General features: G+C 34.2%; 1 protein-coding gene across 3 annotated transcripts in view; it reads right to left on the bottom strand.

The window, feature by feature from the left end:
- The window catches only part of LOC142341437 (leucine-rich repeat-containing protein 71-like), a 38,205-nt gene that overhangs the window by 4,369 nt on the left and 13,662 nt on the right, over positions 1-20,174 (bottom strand). For all 3 annotated transcript variants that reach the window (XM_075392376.1, XM_075392375.1, XM_075392377.1), the window contains 5 exons: positions 12,944-13,120; positions 12,251-12,491; positions 11,682-11,788; positions 6,343-6,454; positions 5,694-5,812 (listed from right to left, as the gene is read on the bottom strand). In XM_075392376.1, coding sequence (XP_075248491.1) covers positions 5,694-5,812; positions 6,343-6,454; positions 11,682-11,788; positions 12,251-12,491; positions 12,944-13,120 — 756 coding nt within the window. The remainder of the gene's footprint in view (positions 1-5,693; positions 5,813-6,342; positions 6,455-11,681; positions 11,789-12,250; positions 12,492-12,943; positions 13,121-20,174) is intronic.

The following is a 20,174-nucleotide window of genomic DNA, read 5'->3' as shown; positions in this document are numbered from 1 at the left end:
TTCAAATTTTAACCAGTTTTGATAACAAAAAGCGATACAATGACTATAAAATTTATGTAACACATCATATATAAACCAACCTTTTCAATCACTTTTAAAGCCCAATTCAGCTTAAATGCAAAACTAGATTTCCGTTAATTCTGTGAATACATGTTTAATGAAAAAGCCTGACCTTTTCTGTTTGTGCCCCCCGTACGTTATGCACCCCCAGTTACAGAGCACCTGTCGTTACCTAGTGAATCATTATCTAAAATTATGGCACGTACGTCTGGGGGTGCAAATAATATGCACCCACTAAGATGGGGGCACAAACGGAAAAGATCCAAAAAGCCTTATAAAATTCTTTACATGTTAAATGCATAAGGCTTATAAAATTCTCTGAAAAAGCAAAGGACTTAACAGTAAATTTAGAAACATAGCTGGCAGATTGCCAGAAAATAGCCGCAATAGCTTCGTAGATCTGCAGTCTCAAAAAAAAAACAGTAAAAAAGACCAAAAAATTCGTCTTTTCATTGAAGGCTGATATGTTATATTTTGATTTAAAATCTGTATAAGTTTTTGCTGCCTCTACTAGCTGCTCTCTAATAACCTTCATTTAGGGTGACACACACCCCTTTGACCTTATCTCTTTGAATTAAAGTAAATAAAAAACCATTTCAAACGAAGTCATTTTGAACTACTAAGTGAGACAAGAAATGATAGATTTAAAATATAAAAGAAGTGAATATAGAGCTAATATATAGTAGTGGATAAAACAAGGGATTCAACAAACAGTAAAATTTGGCCCGATTCGACATGCGCGATTAGCGTTAGGAGAAAGGGACAAATTTTACTGGTGGTTGAATCCCTTGTTTTATCCACTACTGGCGGCTCCAAGAAGAAAAAGGTCCGAAATTTTGAAAGGTAAAAGTGAGATGTAAAAATGGTTACTTTGAGAAGTCATGTCATTTTGCCGATAGTTGGTGTAAAAAAAGCAAGAGAACTATTTCTGATGCGTCGCTGATTATTGTCGGTCTTCGCTTCAACTCTGCTTGACCTGGTCTCAACTTTGCCAATTACACTAAACATAGCTGGCAGATTGCCAGAAAATAGCCGCAATAGATTCGTAGATCGGCAGTCTCAAAAAAAACAGTAAAAAAGACAGACCAAAAAAAATTGTCTTTTCATTGAAGGCTGATATGTTATATTTTGATTTAAAATCTGTATAAGTTTTTGCTGCCTCTACTAGCTGCTCTCTAATAACCTTCATTTAGGGTGACACACACCCCTTTGACCTTATCTCTTTGAATTAAAGTAAATAAAAAACCATTTCAAACGAAGTCATTTTTGTGAGAACAAAAACATAGCCGAAAGAATTCCGGAAGCGACTCGAAACGTCAAAACTTCACAAAGAAACTAAAACAGCAGCTGAGGCCGTTAAATTTTGTATGCAACCATTAATTCATTACCTACCCAGCTCTGATCCAAAAATTGGTGAAAATTAACCACTGTCACCAAAAGAAACAAAATGCAGCAAAGATTTAAACTATTCAAATCGTTAAAAAGTCCGAAATAATTAGGATGCTCAAAACACTAATAGGTTGAAACACTGACAGGTCCATAAATCGCCCTCAACTAATTCATGATTTTAATCTGAAAAAGATCGCGAAACCAAACGGCAGTTAATAATCTTAGAAACTAAATTAAATTTTTCACAAAAGAGTGCTCAAATTCAAGAATCAGAAAACCATTACAATTAGACTTCTAATCACTGCAATTAAGATAAAAACAACCCGTACTTCTTCCTTGTTGAATTAATATTCTAGACATGATTTCATACTATTTCAAAAATTAAATTCATCACATAAGACATAAATAAAAGAAAATTAAAAACCAAAAAATCGTTTGAAAACAATACCAACGCTGGGAAAAACTTGCAATAAACCGTAATAAGTGGCAATTTGGGAAAAGTCTTTCTAACAAAATCTCAGTACTCTCAGTACTAGCCTTAAGTTGAATAAAATCAATTGCAAACCAAAGAAATAACGAAAATCTAAGAAAAAGCTGAAATCATTCAATTTTTAACAATTGAAAAAATCAATATAGCGAATATAAATGTAGGTGCCAGAACAAAGCTAGAACGAGACAAACTAGAATGTAAAGGATATGGACACAATGCAAGAACACCGTAACAAAAAGGCTAATTCTCAAAAGGCTAATTTTTGAAAGTTAAAAAACAAATTAAAAAATCAAGAAAAACGAACACATTTCATTGTTCAGCATTCAAGAAAAAGAAAAGACGACGAGCCATCCCAGTCAAAGATCCATCCTCCTGAACAGAAAAAAAGAAATAGCAGAATTTAAAAATACGAAACATTGAAACATTTTGCAAATAATTGGTCGAAAAATTCTTGAGACTGCATTTATGAAACAAATTTTACTGCTTTTCAAAAACTTAACACCAAAAATGGTTGATTTTTATTGAAACGAAATTAAAGTCCCTCATGTTGCACAAAAAGGCTATTTCTAGTAATTAAAACCAAAACTCGAACAAAAAAAAAGAGAAAAATTGAAAAAAAAAATTACCAAAATCGGATTAACATATTATAAAACAAAATTACATTGAGGTAGAGAGAGGCGTTGAGCATAAGAATTATCAAAGGGATGTTGCCATATTAACTGATTTTTCTGACATAAAGACGGCTGAAAGGTTCAAAAATAAAGAAATTAATAGAAAAAAGCCAAAAATTAACAGAAGAATCAAGAAATATGATCCAATTTTAAACTTCAAACGCATTTTCAGGCTCTTAAAGCACTGTGGTATGAATTTCCGAAGTTTACATTTCAATATAGCATCGAATAAAAATTATTTCTACAGAAAACCAAATTACAAGCAAAAAAACTAGGCCACTTAGACGAAAAAACGGCTAAAAACGGTTATCTATATGTGCCATTCAGTCAAAAAATACTTTTCAATGTCAAAAAGTCATTCACTAAACGCAGCGCATAATAAAAAAACTCCTCTCGCTCCAAAAAAATTAGTTCACAGTGCAATTTTACTCGTTTTCGCTTTTATGTCAAAACATCGTCTGAACGAATAGTATTTCCGGTTAAAAAAAAATAGCCGGAAGAATTCCGGAAGCGACTCGAAGCACCAAAACTTCACAAAAAGCTGAAGCCATTACCTTTTGTACTAAACCATTAACTAATTACCTCCGCGGGTCTCATCTAAAAATCGGTGAAATTTAAGCCACTGTCACCAAGAGAAAGAAAATGCAGCAAAATTTTATTATTGAAAACGTTTGGTAACGTTAAAAAAGTCTGAAATTTTTAGGATGGTCAAAAAACTGATAGCCTGACAAAGCTGACAGGGCCATTAATTGCCCTCAGATAATTAATGATTCTAATCTCAAAAAGATCGCGAAAGCAAACGGCAGATAAAAACTTTTCAAAAAAGACAGGAAAGTCAAAATTATTCAAAAAAGAGTGCTCAAACTTAAGAATCAGAGAACCACTACAATTAGATTTCTAATCACGGCAATTAAGACAAAAATAATACATGATTCTTCCTTGTTGTATATATGCTAGACAACATGATACTAATTCAAAAATTAAATTAATCAGAGAAAAACAAAAGCAACAGAATAATATTCAAAGGCATACAATCGTCTAAAAACAATAGCGAGCCCGGAAGAAAATTGCAATGAATAGTAATAAATCGAAATTTTGGAAAAGACTTTCTAGCAAACTCCCAGTACCACCTTGTTTTGAATTAAATCAATTGCAAACCGAAGAAACCGAGATCTAAGAAAAAGCTGTATTCATTCAATTTTTCAACTGAAAAAATCAATATAACGAATACAAAAGTAGGTGCCAGGACGTATCTAGAATGGTACAAACGAGAATGTGAAGAATATGGACACAATCTTAGGAACACCGCAACAAAAAGACCAATTCTTGATTTTTGAAAGTTAAAAATCTAAAAAAATCAAGAAAAAGGAGTACATTTCATTGATCAGCATTTGAGACATAAAAAGACAACGAGTCATTCGAGACAAAAATCCAACCTGCTGAAGAGAATAAAACAAGAAAAAGCAGAATTCAAGACATACGAAACAATGAAATATTTTGCAAAAAATTGGTCAAAAAATATTTAAGACTGCATTTATGAAAAAAAATTATCTGTTTTCAAAAACTTAACACCAAAAATTGATTGAATTTTCATTGAAACGAAGTTAAAGTCCCTCATATTCCCCAAGATACTAATTCTAGTAATGAAAAGCAAAATATAAACAAAAAATTGAAAAAAATTGTCAAAAAACTACGAAAATCGGATTAGCAAATGTACAATTTTAGGAAACAAAATTACATCGAGGTAGAAAGAGGCAATGAGTATATGAATTATCAAAGGGAAGTTGCCAAATTAACTGATTTTTGACAAAAAACAGCTAAAAGATCCAAAAATGAAGAAATTAATAGAAAAAAAGCCAAAAATTAACTAAAAAATCAAGAAATATGTGCCAATTTCGCATTTGAAACGCAATTTCAGGCTATGCAAAATACTGTGCTATCAATTTCCGGGGTTTACATTTCAACATAGCATCGATTAAAAAATATTTCTACAAAAAACCAAATTACAAGCAAAAAAACTAGGCCACTTAGACGTAAAAACGGCTAAAAACGGTTATCTATATGTGCCATTCAGTCAAAAACTACTTTTCAATGTCAAAAAGTCATTCAGTAAACGCAGCGCATGATCAAAAAACTTCTCTCGCTCAGAAAAAATTAGTTCACACTGCAATTTTACTCGCTTTCGCTTTCAGGTCAAAACATCGTCTGAACGAATAGTACTTCCGGTAAAAAAAAAAACCTTAAGAAAACCAATACTCCTCTTCGAGTCGTAAAAACCTTAAGAAAACCAATACTCCTCTTCGAGTCGTAAAAAAAACAAGAGAAGGCCAATAATAGCCCCAGCTATCGCTGTGCGGCTATTAAAAAAGTGTTATCAAATCGATCTTGTTGAAATTACAATTTCTCTTCAGATCTGTTTTATTTCCGTAGCACACATTTTCCCAATACTCAAAAACATAGAATGAAAACAGCGTAATAGAAGTTGCAATCATCAATTTCAGTTGGTCACAAATTTCTATGCAGAAAACAGAATCTCGCTTTTCCAAAGCAATGTTAGTTTGATTAGACGCAATGTTAAGAGCGTACAGATCAGCCACTATGAAAGTAAGCCAAGCGTAAGAAAAGCAAGCGTTACGTGACTCTGAGAAAGTCACCGAGGAAATCGTATTCGTCGAGAACCGCGATACACTTTGAGATCAAAATCAGAAATTCAAGTAACTTGAGTAGTCACAAAACTTTGCTTGACATACCATGTTGCAAATTCTAAATCTGGCACTGACAATAGAATTTGGTATTTTTAAGATCTGCCATTTCAGAACTTACACGTGAATGTTTCACGTATAGGTTAGGCGCCTCTGCTTGAGGTCATGCGAGAACTTGCGTTTGAGAACCGCAGAGTCACGTAACCTTGCTTAAATCACGCAACTTGAATGGTTGAAAATGCTCAAAGTTTTTGGAAGTCAGCTTCTGGAAATGTATATAGGAACTTCTGGCATTTTAACTTATGGCGCTGGAGACTTTCGGCGTTTTAAAACTTGCACGTGTGCGTATCAAGAAAGAGTTCTTTAGTGAGTATTACTAACAGAGAGAGATAGTCGCATGAGTCCAACAGGTGCATTTTTGGGACCCTGAGTGTGAATTCTACTCTGATATTTCATAGCACGCAACAGTTCATACGCCCCCTTCTCACTCACTTTGTTCCCTAAACACAAATATCACCCATTCACCCTCAACTCATATTTGACCATATAACAGATATATCGCCAAACTATCCTTTCTTATTCGTTTAGCCAATTGATGAAAAGAAATGTTTAATAGATTCCACACGAAAAACGTTTATTGTCACATTTGACCTCGATGTTCTGAATATTAGCAATTTACGCTTTCTGATTAAGTTTCCAATTTCAAACAGAAACCGGTTTCAAAAATAATTCAGCATAAAAAGTCAATCGAGCAACTCTTGTGGTTGATACAAATTTGTAGAAGATCAATAAAGGGTTTATCGAATTTTTGACCGAAATATAAGTAAGTGGCTCTTACGATGTCGGAAAACTAGTTAATTTGGGGTAATATTGTCACCGCAAAAGCATAGCACCTGAAAATCAGACAGACTTAGACACTTACCGAATCACTTAAACTCATGACCATATATTGATGATCATTTATAGACTTTTTCATTACGTTAACTTAATAGCTCATTTACCGAAAATAGAGCTTGATAAGAGTTCTTACTGTTGAGATTGAGGGATATGATGGATCTGTTTGCGATCTTGAGCCAGAGATCTCCATCCTCATAGATAACCTCATCGTCTAAAGGATGCTTCTGCTCGTAGTTGTCAGAATTCTATAAAAATCCAATCTTATATTTCGCACACAAAATCAACAGATTGACCCAGAAATTGCCCCTAAAGGCCGGAAAGCTCAATAAATTCTTAAAAAATAGAAAGGGCACATTTTTGTAAAACCGAATAGAACTCAATAGTTAATTATTGACGGTTTGGTTGAATGGTACTAGTAGTGGTGGTAGTTTCAGTGCTCTAAAAACAAGGTAGTCGAACAAATTTGGACACTAGGCTTTACTTTGTAGTAATCTAACACCTTTTGTAACATTCGATTACGGTCGATCGAATTGCTATCAAACGGCGAACGTGGTTCAATTATATCTTACGTTAGCAGAGCAGGTGATGTCTGGGCTTAAAATGCTGGTAAAAGAGCTTAACATAGACTAACATAGACAAGATTTAAAATGGAAAGGAAACCAATTTTCGCGCCACTTTCATTTGAATTTTAATAGTAAATTGTAGTTGTAACCTCCATTATCGCAACCTGGCAAAAAGGAGGCGGCCATACCTTGAGTAAGGGTCTTCATATAATCTTACAAGAGGTTCAACTACAGTTTACTTATTTTACTTATTTAGGTAACTAGGATTTAAACTGTAAAAGAAAACCAACTTTGTGCTCTATTCATTCAACTTATTATTATAATAGTGAGTACCCGCCACTTGAGTTCGCTCGCATGGTACTCTCAGCTCAAAACAGTAATAAGTCATTAACAAAGCATTCGGTTTTTCCTTATGTGCATTTCTATGCTAATGTAAAAATTTAAAATTAAAAGTCTGCATTTAGCCCCTCATCTGAGCATGGGTTGAGTTAATTCTGTTCTCAAGCGCTTATTGTCGACTGCCCTTTATCTGGCCAGTGCTAAGTATCGATTGCCCGCTATCCAGTCAGCGCTTATTGTCGACTGCCCTCTATCTGGCCAGTTCTAAGTACCGATTGCCCGCTATCCGGTCAGCGCTTATTGTCAACTGCCCTTTATCTGGCCACCGCTAAGTGCCAACTGCACTCTATCTGGTCAGCACCAATTGCCGACTGTCCCCACACCAGTCAGCATTAAAGTTATTTACGCAGCTTAAGTGTTAATTATCTAGCCACTTTTATTAACAACTGAACTAATCACAATTCAAGCAGTGTATAAAAGCGGTATTCAAAATGCTCCTTAAGCATGTCCTACACAATAAAAAAAATATACTAAGATAAAAAAGGCTGCTGATGATGAAAACAATGCATTGGAATAAATCGCCTCATGAAACAATATCATAATAGATCTCTATCTGTTAGATGAAAGTGACCTGACCACCCGCTAAATTTAACAAATTCAGCTTCTAGACAACCCTCCCTTACCCCGCCTACAGTTAACGACCCAGGACTCTTGTTAAAATGGTTCTACTTCTTTTCACCCCGATTCATTTAACCCCGCATATTTTAACACCACATCATTTAACCCCTCTATCATTTCACCCCTCTATCATTTCAGCCAATTAGCAGTCGTCATTAAAAGCATGTTTTGTCATAATTGAGCAGATATTCCCACGTTCGGTTGTGATAGTTTCATATCAAGTCCCATGAGCTGCTGAGGCATGGCCATGGCCCGCGAGGCATGACCAAATGATTATATTGCTAATTTAATAATCCTTATTTTATAGAAAGATTAAAATCGGGTTGAAATGATAGATGGATTAAAAGATAGAGGGGTTAAATGATACAGGGCTGAATAAATCGGGGTTAAAGAATAGGGGGTTAAATGAATAGGGGTGAAAAAGCAGGACACCGTTTAAATTAATGTGTGAATGCAACAGGTTGCAGGTATGGGAATCAGAGAAGCCCGAAAAATGGCAAACGTACTGAGAAATACAGATCTCTTCTGATTTGCTCCTGGCCCTGGTTGCCAAAAACAACAACTGAGGGGTTGTTATGTGGGACCTTCTTGTGAGGAGGAATAAAATATTAGAAATTAAATGAGGAGATAATTAAAATAAGGGAGGCAGCAGTGATTCTAAAAAAAACAAGCTGGCAGATTGCCAGAAAATAGCCGCAATAGATTCGTAGATCAGCAGTCTAAAAAAAACAGTAAAAAAGACAGACCAAAAAATTCGTCTTTTCATTGAGGGCTGATCTGTTACATTTTGATTAAAAATCTGTATAAGTTATTGCTGCCTCTATTAGCTGATCTCAAATAACATTCATTTAGAGTGACACACACCCATTTGACCTTATCTCTGTGAATTAAAGTAAATAAAAGTCAATTTCGAAGTGAGGAAGTCATTTTTGAGAGTGAGGTAAGTCAAGTGTGACCAAAAATTTAATCACGCGCATGAACAAAAAACTCGCTCCACTAAGAGCGAAAAATGACGTCACACATGCAATTCAGTTGAAATTGCATGAACGAATGAACAAAAAGTGGCTCTGACGTCATATGGTCGTAACAAAAATCATGACGACGAAATAAAAAAACATAGCAGGACAAGTCCTGACGTACAATTCAAAGAATTTTCATTGACTAAACAGAAAAACTAGACCTAGAATGGACTATGAGTGAATTGAGAAAACCATTTTAAAAAAAAATCAGAACAAAAAATTAAGAAATAAACAGAAAATCAATGTCAAAACGCCGCATGTGAACAAAAAACCACTAGCGAGAAATAAAAATTTAATTCAAACAAAAAACTAGGCCTTGAATGAGCTGTGAATGGATTGGGAAAACCATTTAGAAAAAAATCCGATCCAAAAAATCGAAAAAACAGTAAAAATCAGAGTGAAATTGCCGCATGTGAACAAAAAACCACTACCGAGAAACCGAATTTTTGTTCAAACACCGTTTTCTCACTCTACTTTAAAATTAGAGCGAAAAAAATTCACGCCGCAAAACCACTCGCTTTTTCGCTCCATTTCCTGTTTCGGCGTGACCAAAATCACTACTCCAATTTGACTTCAAAAATCATGAAAATGTGTGAACAGATCTTAAAAAAAAACATAGCCGGAAGAATTCCGGAAACGACTCGAAGAAAAAAAACGAACGCCTCTAACAAACACAAAACTTATTCTACTGATTGACCACAATAAATAACATAATGCTTATCCTACTGAATAACACTTGTCACTTTAAAACAAAAAAAAAGAAAAAGAACAAAAAAAATAACTGACCAGAAAAGACGATAAAGCACGTGATAAAAATTTTACATCGAGTTGCAAGTTTAAAAACAACTTTTGGCGAAAACCCATGCACTAGGTTTAGTTTAATTTCATTGAATCACTGCTATTTGAGACAAAAAACCGAAAACAAATTTCAAGTAGAATAAACGAAGGTAAAAGAAAGGAAATGAAAAACAAAACCAAAAATATCTTCTGTAAAAAAAACAAAAAATTGGCCACAGATAATGAATCAAATACCATTATGCTGAATTCAAATCATTATTTCAAAAAATTTTTAATACTACATCTGGTCAAGTGTCCACCAATCCAAATCATTGTCTATTTAATTGAGTAAAAACGAAGAACGAAAAAAATAGAAAAAAAGTTAGTGATTAAGAAAAGTTAGTGATATTTGTCATTGAAAAGTGCACTAAATATATTTCAACAAAACCTCTAGAAAAGCTCCTATCAAAAGCTAGAACACTAAAAACTAGCAAAAAGCAGACAATCAAAAGAATTCAGCAAAAATTCCAAAAAAACACGAAAATTCGCGGAACTCTTCATAAAAGTTACTCAATTATCTTTAACAAAATGATTCAAAACTGAAATCAAAATCATCAACACGCATCAAAGACAACTAATTTGGACTAAAAGCATCCCCAAATGCTATAAAAAATTGAAGAACACAAAAGGCATTTAAAAAAAATTGAAAAAAAATCATAGAGAAAATTGAGCTTTTTTTAATTTCACGGGAGCACATAGACCCAAAAAACGTTAATTGGAGCGAATTAGTACTGGAAGACTTCGAAAACAATAGGACAGTCGAATAGGCTGAAAAAATTTTCTAAGTTTAGAAAAAAAACGAAAAACAGCAAAAAATTAAGAAAAATAATTCAAAATTTTTCAGTTTATTGTCATTTTTCTAAACAAAAAAATCGTTTCAAACCTAAGAAAATGTAATCACTTGTTATCTAAAAACTCAGTAACTAACATGCGTCTATTCAAAGCCATTACAAAGCATTATAACAAAACAAAACGCAAATATTTGCTAAAATTCGCCTAAAATTCAGCAAAATAGCTGAAAAACCAGCAAAATGGTATAAAAATCTTATTAATGACCAGAAACTTACGAACCACTATTAAAACAACCCTAAGCATCACACAATATCATAATCAGACTTCTAAACCAAAAAATAACAAAAAAAAACGGTTTTAAAAAGCCGCATGTGAACAAAAAAATTTCGCTCGCTTAGAGAAAATTTTTTCACACATCAATTTATCGCTCTCTCAAAAACAGCGGTATGAACAAAAACCACTCTCTTTTCGCTCCACTCTTCAATTTTGTTCAGCACAAAAACCACTCAACATTTTTTCACGCGTTTCATTTCCCGCTTTAAAAATCACTCCAATAAAATTGATTAAAAAAAAAAGGACTTCTCCAATACTCCTCTTCGAGTCGTAAAAAGACAGCGCCCCAATACAATTCAAATTCTTTGAATTGTAAAAAACCAAGAGAAGGCCAATAATAGCCCCAGCTATCGCTGTGCGGCTATTAAACAAACAAGAACACTTGGTGAAAGCCCAAAGTGAGCTTTGAATCATTTTTGCATTTTGTTTCATGCATGTCAGTTTTTATAAACTCGGCAGAATGTATATACTGCTGTTTTAAGAGTTTAGTATGTATATTCTGTATTCTATGCAACATGCTGTTATGACAAGCAGCAGTCGGACCACTTATCTGACTAGAAAAGTGGCAGTAGGCGAACTGGCAAGCGTAATAGAAGTCAATCAACAAACAAATAGTGTAGAGCAAAAAACTGCACAAAAAGATAAACACGAGTCAATCAACTGCCTCATACTTTGTTTGAGAACAATTAACATTGAGTACTCAAAAAAATGTTGGAGCAACACTGTATTTGCCTTTTCTCAGCGCCCAACTCAAGAATAAAAGGGGCGATAAATTTAAGCGAAAAGAAATTTAATCTTTGAAAACTTAAAAAATCTTAACTTCACAATAAAACATAACCAACTAAGGTATGCTAAGTGGCTCATAGCCCTCTATAAAAAATACAATAGGGTGTAATATAGAATGAGTGTACCTCATTTTCTCCTTGACTGAATCCCCTGGGTCCCTTAGGAGTAGTCTTGCCTCCTCTCTGCTGTTTTCCCACAGCTGCCTTTGGGTCCACTTGCACTGGCGGAGGATCTGACAAAACACCAAGACTTTGGTAAAGGGAAAACATTTTTTCCATCTGAAATAGGAGCTAATTATGACAGATTTTTTTTAGTGGAGTGGGGTCTCAAGGGGGTAGAGTTAGCGGTGGATTCAGCTGCCGACGGACGGGGAGGTGAAGGGGGGGTTGCAACAAGAACCAATAGAATCGACGGCGGCTCCAAGAAGAAAAAGGTCCGAAATTTTGAAAGGTAAAAGTGAGATGTAAAAATGGTTACTTTGAGAAGTCATGTCATTTTGCCGATAGTTGGTGTAAAAAAAAGCAAGAGAACTATTTCTGATGCGTCGCTGATTAGTGTCGGGCTTCGCTTCAACTCTGCTTGGCCTGGTCTTAACTTTGCCTATTACACTAATCAATTCGTAAATAGAAATATAGTTATCGTACCTATTAACCATAAAAAAGATTTCGTTTAAGTTTGTATATGATAAACTCACTCGATGCTTTCTTTCCTTTTGCAGCATTTGCATTTGCACCTGCATCTTGACCACCTTTGGCTGCTTTCTTATCGTCCTTCTTGTCAGCAGGGGCGTCCTTTCCCCCTCCCGCGCCCTTTCCTCCCTTTGCACCGCCGCCTGCTGCTCCCCCACCAGCTGCCCCTTTCTTATCGGCTCCTTTTTTGTCACTCAATGCTGTGCCTTTGCTATTAGGTCGATCAGTTTTACGCGAGGATGGTGGCTGAAATGCAGTCAAAACTTAAAATCATCTAACTTAAAATTTGGTTAAGTAAGAATTTTGCACAAAACCTTAAGACAGGTCAATTTTCAAGAAAGTCCTACGTCAGCAATAATAGCTCCAAAATGATAGCCTTTACTGGTAATATTTGGCAATTGCCGGGTTGATTTAAGTTACCGGTTAAATGACTCGGAAATTATTTTTTCACAGTCTTTCATGAGGTCTGATAGAGCTTGAGGTAATAGAACAAACGATAAGATTTTACACATGTCAAATTCTACAGTATAGTTCTTTCTGTTAAAGTCCCGACTGTGATTTTACGGCTAATAATGCCTAAGAAGGAATACAAGAACAAAACGGAATTTTATCTCTGAATGGAGATAAAAAAAACGAATAGTATGTGTATGATTCGGAAAAGATCAACTTCGTTCAGCAAAATAGACGCGCCTGCTTACAGATTTTCCTGATCTCTCAGGCGAGAGCTGGTCTCTCATTCGGATGCGTCTCTCGACCACTTCCTCGTGAGTAAGTTTAAAGGTGGACATCACATCTGCCAGACTTCTGGCACCCTCGTCTCCAATCTGATTACTGCTCAGGTCCAACACTAGAAGACATCGGTTCATGCGCAGTCCCTAAAACAATCAGCTTCAAAAAGTCGCCGTTGACGCGCATCGAGATTGAAACAGAGATGGAAAGCGATCGCAATTGACAGAATTTTTTTTCTCAGTGCCAAAAAGTGTTCCAATTTGGTTCGGTTCCAGTTATATTCTAAATTTACTTAATTCAGCTTCTAAACTGAAGGTTATTAAGCTTAATACTAATGCCAGCTACCAATGGCTTCATCGATTTATCCTATTTCTTTTGATTTTTCTTTTTGGACCTTCACCGTATGACTACATTGACTAACTCAATGAGTGATTGAAATCCATTCAGTTGAAACAGTAAATAAGTAAGTTGAAACAGTAAGTAAGTAAATAAGTAAGTAGGTCAAAAAAAGAACGTGAAAGTGGTAACTTACGTAAAACAAAAAGCGTGATCAAAGGTCAAAAAAATTAGTCAAAGAATTTTCATTGTCTAAACAAACAACTATACCTAGAAATGACTATGATTGGATTTAGAAAACCATTGAGAAAAAATGGATCAAAAATTCAAAACATAGCTTGCAGATTGCTAGAAAATAGCCGCAGTAGCTTCGTAGATCTGCGGTCTCAAAAAAGTAAAGAAACAGACAAAAAAACTTCTTTTTTTTAAATGCTGAGATGTTACACTTTGTTTAAGAATCTGTTTAACGTATTGCTGCTGCTATTAGCTGCACTCAAACACTCTTCAATTAGAGTGACATGCACATACTTGACCTTATCTCTTTGAACTATATTAAAGAAATTTCAGAGCGAGGAAGTAATTTTTCAGAGAGGTAAGTCACGCGGGACCAAAAAATTACACGAATGAACAGAAAACACTCTCCATTAAGATTGAAAAGTGATCTCACACACGCAATTCCGTTGAAATTGAATGAACAAATGAACAAAAATAAGATTAGAAGTGATTGTAACGTCATATGGTCGTAACAAATATCCTGTTGAAAAAAAAACATAGCAGGACAAGTCCTGAAATACAATCCAAAGAATTGAATCAAAAACATATAACAACCTTACCTGATCAGCAGATCAATTGAACAGTGCCAACCAAAGAGAAAAAACAATAGCAAAAGTTGAGAAACTAAAACAATCAAACAACCTAAACAAAAATATAACCATCGCTAAGACTAAAGAACAAAACTGATGCCTTTTAAGATAGAGATTGATTATGTAGAACAAACACTTAAAAAGTTGAAAAATAAAGACATTAAGAAATTTTTTTAATTTTGCAATATTTAAAAGCTCAAAGTCACTTTTATGTCTCTGGAATCTGTACAGTTGGCCATCTGCAAGACCGAAAAAAGTTTTATTGCCCCGAAAAGATCCTTAAATTCAGAAAGTGACATATTTTAATAAAATGTTGTCAAAAAACGTTTATTAGTTTGTTCAGAACCATTTCATTGTCTAAAGTGGGTATCCATTAGCACAAATTCAAGCCCCAAAAAGTTTCACTGGCTCAAAAAGATCGAGAAACTAAGAACATGACAATAGTATTAAGAAAATTCAAATTCTATCAAAAACTTTCGAAAATTCATGATATTAAAATGGTGAAAACCACACCATTAACCCCAGCAGTAACATACTATCAAACCCTAGAGGATGTTGCCTGGCCGTTGATGGAGGAAAAAAAAAGAAAAATATTTTGAAACAAAAATATGCAAATTTTATCAAAAACTTGCTCAAATTTGCAACAATAAAAATGATGAAATGAAATTATTGCCAACAAAAACTGTGCATCAACCTATTATCGGACCCTAGAGGAGGTTTTAAAGCCCCTGAGGCTGGAAAAACTCAAAAAGCGACAAACGTTTTCAAAAAAAACTTGCAAAAATTAATATCATTTTGCGTGGTTATGTTTGCAGTGCGAATAAAATGTAGCTCATAAAATGGTTATAAAAAGTAATTATGTCATGCAAATGACCTTAGTCAACTTTGACAAACGTCGAATTAAGACTGATCCAACAAAAAAAACTGAAAAATGACAAAAAAAAAATGAGAAAAATTACTTCATTTTGGGCTCAAAAACTCCTAAAAATGACCCTCAATTAAGCCCCACCCAGCAGCTGCAACGCTCTAAGCATTTCAAATACCCCTAAAGCCAAGCCTCTCATCTTTCCGCCTCTAATGAAACCTAATGCCCACTGGGCCTTACATGTTCATCCCGCTTTGAAAGATCAAATCATTGAAAAACGCTTGAAAACATCCAACGAAAAATAAATATAGCACGACAAGTCTTGCAAAAAACTAAATTAAATGAAAAACTAAGCAGTCAAACATCTGACATGCACACCAAATAATTATTACGAATCAAAAGGAAAACAGTTTCATAAATTTAGAGAAACAATAACGTCATTCAAAATGTAAACACTTCTAGGATAATAATGATAAATACCGTTGTGTAGCAAACTTTTTCAATTAAAATTGGATTACCAAAACAAATAACTCAAAAGGATTGCAGAAAAGCAATTCTAGCTGGCAGAAGACTAATAGGAGCTTTAACCAATGTCAATTAAACACTCGTTTAGGAAAAAAACTTAAAAAATTTGACCAAAAAGCATGAAAAACAGGACACTTTTGTGGTCAAAAACTCCACAAAGAGACTTTTAATCTTGAATTAGACGCTGCTACCAACTGCAATACATTAAACACTTAAAAAACTACTCAAAGTCCGCTGAGGCACTCTATTGAAACTTAATGCCCGCAGAGCTTCAACAGTTTATCCAGCGTCGAAAGCTAAAAAGTCATCTATAAAGTGTGAAAACATCTTACAAAACAGCGCACCAATACAACCCAAATGTTTTGGATTGTAAAAAGACAGATTTACAATACAATCCAATTGTCTGATTGTAAAAAAACCAAGAGAAGGCCAACAATAGCCGCAGCTAAAGCTTTGCGGCTATCAAAAACAGTTAAGCAGTTAAGTAAAAATCAAATTACCGCATGTAAACGAAAAACCACGGATGAGAAAGATAAATATCACTTTCTCACTCTACAATAAAATGAGAGTGAAAAAACTTCAAGCCTCAAAACCAATTGCTTTTTTGCACCTCTACCTGATTCGACGTCACCAAAACAACTTCTCATAATCAACTTCAAAAATCATAAAAAGGTAAAAGATTGCCCAAAGACCTCTAGGAACGACTCCATCGAAAAGCACTCTATGCCAAAAAAACTAATCCCCGAAACAACTAGTAGCTACTAAAATTGAGGAAAAATTCCTTAAACAAAGATTTTCAGTCAACTGATGAAGTTAAGCTGTTAAAAAGCAACTTTAATTAAAAACTAGAGACAATTAATTTTTCTTTTTACAAGACAAAGGCACGTAAAGCCTAAGAAAAAAATCCTTTCAGAAAATAAGAGTATTGAATTGCTCACAAAACAAAGGATCTTGTCTAATTAAGAAAGATGAAAACTGCAAAAATTTAATTTAGAAAAATGAAAAACTGCAAGAATTTGAAATAATTTGAAAATTTGTCATAATTCTCTACAAAAAATTGGGGTCTGTTAAATCTCACTTTGTCAGTATACCAAAACAGTAGGCCAGGAATATCAAAATTTCAGCGAAACACCTGAAAAGCCTCCAAATTAACACAAAACTCGTCAATTATCAGAAAACTTCAAACTATCAAAAAAAATTAATACAAAACCTTAATCAAACCTCTTAACCAAAACAATTGAAAAAATTGCCTGAAAAACCGCGCATAAAAAGAATTCGCTCGCTTACAGGAATTTTTTCACACCTCAATTTCTCGCTCTCTCAAAAACAGCGGTATGCACAAAAACATCTCTTTTCGTCGTACTCTTCAATCTTACTAAATTTACATTTGGTTGTACTTACAAAATAAATTTTTGGCCTTATATTATTCCAAGAAAAGTACTTAGATACTAAACGAAGCCGGCAGATTGACGGAAAAAAAGCCACACTAGACGCTTGTGGTCTTCCATTGAACTGAAACAACTACAAAAATAAGATAGACAGATTGACCACAGGTCCTTTAATAGACCACTGGATTTTTTGGGTGACAATAGGACTGTCCTTTTTATGAGACACATACGCTCTTTAAGGAAAAAGCTCTAGTAGAACTTTTCCAAAAACATTAATCGAAATCAAAAACTCAAGTATTAGGGCATATATTTTTGGCACTACTTAGATGCACACTATTGACCTTTAACTATAAGTGCTCATATATATTAAAGTTCATTAATTGCGTTCAGAAGTCATTTTTTTGTGAGGTAAGTCACGCAATGGACCTACAAAGAGAACAAATGACGTCACGCACACAAATTTTAACTGCAAAGCAGGAGAAGTGACTGAAATCGAAAAGTCAATGGTCGCATGAATCGTCAATGGAGACTAATTTTTAAAACATAGCAAGACAAGGCTGACGTACAATTCAAAGAATTTATATTGACGAAACGAAAAACGACCTGGAACGGACTGAGTGAATTGGGAAGACAATTTCTAAAAAAAATTAGAAAATCAATGTCAAAATGCCGCATGTGAACAAAAGACCATTAGCGAGAAATGGAAATTTGGTTCAAACAAAAAAACTAGGTCTGGAATGAACTATGAATGGATTGGAAAAACAATTAAGAAAAAAATCCGATCCAAAAAAAATGAAAAAACAGTAAAAATCAAATTGAAATTGCCGCATGTGAACAAAAAAACCTTTAGCAAGAAAGCAAAATATTGTTCAAAACACCGTTTTCTCACTCTACTTTAAAATTTGAGCAAACAAATTCACGCCGCAAAACCACACGCACTTTCGGCTGGATCAAAATCACTACTCCAATTTGACTTCAAAATTCATGAAAGTGTGAACAGATCTTAAGATAAAAATAGCCGGAAGAATTCCGGAAACGACTCAAAGTGGAAATACACTTAAACGCCCTTCAACTACTCATCAGAGAAAACCTGCCTCCACTAAATATGATTATCTTGAAAAACAAAACAAAACAAAACTAAAAACAAGACAATCAAATCTGTTAAATATGATAAAAAAATCTGATCAAATTTTGTCAAAAACTGAGATTGCGAATTAACTATCTCTGCCAATATTACTCCATCAGAACAACTAGTACATACCAAAACCACTTCTGAGAATTTAAAATACTTGAAGCCAAATTATGAAAAAACCAGCTCCTACAAACAACTTGGACCAAAAAACTGGAAAACGTTAAAATTTTAATATTACAAAAACACATAAATCCAAAGAACTCCCTTCAACCAATAAGGTATCCAGATGCTCGCATAACAATAGGCAAGTCATAATAGGCTAAGAAACTTGTCTAAAAAAACAGAAAAAAATTACAAAAAACTGCAAACAAATTTAGAGATAGTTAAATTTAAAAATCTGATCAAATTTTGTCAAAAACTGAGATTGCGAATTAACTATCTCTGCCAATATTACTCCATCAGAACAACTAGTACATACCAAAACCACTTCTGAGAATTAAAAGTACTTGAAGCCAAATTATGAAAAAACAAGCTCCTACAAACAACTTGGACTAAAAAACTGGAAAACGTTAAAATTTTACTATTACAAAAACACATAAATCCAAAGAACTCCCTTCAACCAATAAGGTATCCAGATGCTCGCAGAACAACAGTCAAGTCATAATAGGCTAAGAAACTTGTCTAAAAAACAGAAAAAAAACAAAAAACTGCAAAAAAATTTAGAGATAGTTAAATAAAACAATCGCCGAAAAATCGCAAAAATTAGCCCAAAAATCAGCAAAATACATTAAAAAAACCTCCGAATTAGCATAAAATTCATATGAATTTCCTGAAACCTTCAAACCACTACCAAAATCTGGTTAAAATTTAAGCAAAATCACAAAACCTCTTATCAAAAAAATTGGAAAAAAACGGCTGTAAAATGCCGCACGTGAACAAAAAATTTTACTGGCTCACAAATTTTTTCACACCCCAATTTCTCGTTCTCGAAAAACAGTGATAGGAACAAAAAAACACTTTCTGTTCGCTCCACTCTTCATTTTGTTCAGCAACAAAATCACTCAAAATTTTTTCACGTCTTTCACTTCCTACTTCAAAATTCACTTCAATAAAATTGATTGAAAAAGCACTTCTCCAATACTCCTCTTCGAGTCGTAAAAAGACAGCACCCCAATACAATTAAAATTCGTTGAATTGTAAAGAACCAATATGTCCCCAATAATAGCCGCTATCGCTTCGCGGCTATTAATAAAAGAGGCACTTGAAAACGGATCACGGATCAATTGATGATCTAACGGTGTACTCTCTTATGTTTCCTTTGATTGCACATACATTTGTAAGCAAATATTTTTGTTGTAATTTTGGAAACAGATAATGAAAAATTTATTGTTATTATTATTAATAAAAGAACACAGCCGGCAGATTGCCGGAATAGCTGCGAAGGAAAAGACCTGCGTGCCATATAATAGAGACAGAAACAGATACAGATCTAAATTGAAAAAAAATCGACGCCTCTCAAAAAAACGAGGTAAAAAACATTCAGCGATAAATTAATAAAGCTAGTTAAAATTCATTCCGCAGAAGCCTCTTATTAGAGACCTTTACTGCACAAATGAGTACCTTTGACCTTAAACAAATTCAAACTAAACTTAAGTTTTAAAGTGCAAAAGTCATTTTATTGAGTGAGGTAAATCACGTATGATCAAAATCTAATCAAGCAAATAACCTAAAAACTTTTGCAAAAGCGAGTGAGAAATGACGTAACGCGCGCAAATGCCGTTAGTGAGAGGAAGAAGTCATTCAGAAAATTTGACTTTTTCAGCTTTGCTGTGTGAACAAATGTAAAACGAAAAAACAGCGTCAGACGACGAAACAAAAAAACATAGCAGGTTAAGTCCTGACGTACAATTCAAAGAATTTTCATTGACTAAACAGAAAACTAGACCTAGAACAGACTATAAATGGATTGGGAAAACCATTTACAAAAAAATCCGATCCAAAAAATCGAAAAAACAGTAAAAATCAGAGTGAAATTGCCGCATGTGAACTAAAAACCACTACCGAGAAACCGAATTTTTGTTCAAACACCGT

The sequence above is a fragment of the Convolutriloba macropyga genome, chromosome 6 (genome assembly GCF_964194025.1).
Source record: "Convolutriloba macropyga chromosome 6, txConMacr16.3, whole genome shotgun sequence".
Taxonomy (NCBI): domain Eukaryota; kingdom Metazoa; phylum Xenacoelomorpha; order Acoela; family Convolutidae; genus Convolutriloba; species Convolutriloba macropyga.
The sequence above is the reverse complement of the archived record's forward strand: the minus strand, read 5'-3'. Positions and strand labels throughout refer to the sequence as shown.